This window comes from Octodon degus, unplaced genomic scaffold (assembly GCF_000260255.1).
Source record: "Octodon degus isolate 3935 unplaced genomic scaffold, OctDeg1.0 scaffold00123, whole genome shotgun sequence".
Taxonomy (NCBI): domain Eukaryota; kingdom Metazoa; phylum Chordata; class Mammalia; order Rodentia; family Octodontidae; genus Octodon; species Octodon degus.
In genome coordinates this window covers 789,237-790,357 of record NW_004524699.1, presented here as the reverse complement: position 1 = coordinate 790,357, position 1,121 = coordinate 789,237, and the positions used below count along the sequence as shown (strand labels likewise).

Sequence of the window (1,121 nt, the reverse complement as noted above, 5' to 3'; positions counted from 1 at the left end):
AGCCAGCAGATCTGACCAATGCTCAGAGCTTGATGCAGGCTCTGCCTGCCTTCCGTATTTGCTGGCAAACAGCCCTGGTGTCCTCTGGAATTCAGCCTTCTCTGTGAAACTGGGATGGTTGCTTTGAGGATCAAGGAGTATACCCCTCAGAAAGCCCTTGCCACAGCCTGGCTCCCAGAAGCCACTCAGCTGTCACTCACTGTGCTACCCATCTGGTGTGGGCAGACTTGCTTGATGCCTCTCATGTGAGGGGCTACCATCTGTTCATCTTGCCTTTCTTGGGACTAGGGTGGAAGGAAGGATTCTGGCTTCTCAGGAGGCCAGGTAGGGAATATCCTTAATGGGTTGGCACCACATGCTGTCCCAGGGTGCTGATGTCTTCCAAGTATGCGGATGGAGTGACTGGCCGCGTGGAGTTTAATGAGGACGGAGACCGGAAGTTTGCCAACTACAGCATCATGAACCTGCAGAACCGCAAGCTGGTGCAAGTGGGCATTTACAATGGCACCCATGTAGGTGGGGGTCATGAGGGGGTGGGGGCTGGGGCCTTAGGGTCCTGGGGCCAAGACCCCTGCGTGGCCACCCTCTATCTCATACTCCCACCCCCAGGTCATCCCCAATGACAGGAAGATCATCTGGCCAGGCGGAGAGACAGAGAAGCCTCGAGGGTACCAGATGTCCACGAGACTAAAGGTGGGACCCCTGCTGACCTGCCTGCACACTTCCTCCCTGGCTGCCATCCACCTTCAGGCCTGGAAAGGGAGGCTGAGGGCCATGAACACAAGGGAAGGACCCAGGGGAGGTGAGGCTAACACTTCACTCAGCAGGGGAAGAACGCATCAGGGAGAGGGAGCAGCTTCAATCCAACAGATTCCAGCACTCCAGCTCTGCCCAGCCCCAGGGAAGTCTGTCAAGAGCCAGCCAGGCACAGAGCCTGCAGGGTGACCCTGAACACATCTCTCTTCAGCACGTGGCCAGTCTTTCCTCTGGCTTCTGAGAGCCCCTCTTCATAGCATCCTGTCACCTTCTGGGCTCCTCCTTGGCCCTTTCTCCTTACAGGTGTTGCACTGGGTCCTTCCCCGTGCTTTGAGCTCTGCTGTGACCACCAATGGCAGGTCCTT

General features: G+C 57.1%; 1 protein-coding gene across 1 annotated transcript in view; it reads left to right on the top strand.

Annotated features, from left to right (window-relative positions):
• Grin1 (glutamate ionotropic receptor NMDA type subunit 1) overlaps positions 1-1,121 on the top strand; it is a 34,462-nt gene that overhangs the window by 14,822 nt on the left and 18,519 nt on the right. Inside the window, exons 5-6 of the mRNA XM_023700232.1 lie at positions 368-512; positions 610-693. Of these exons, the coding sequence (XP_023556000.1) occupies positions 368-512; positions 610-693 (229 nt within the window). The remainder of the gene's footprint in view (positions 1-367; positions 513-609; positions 694-1,121) is intronic.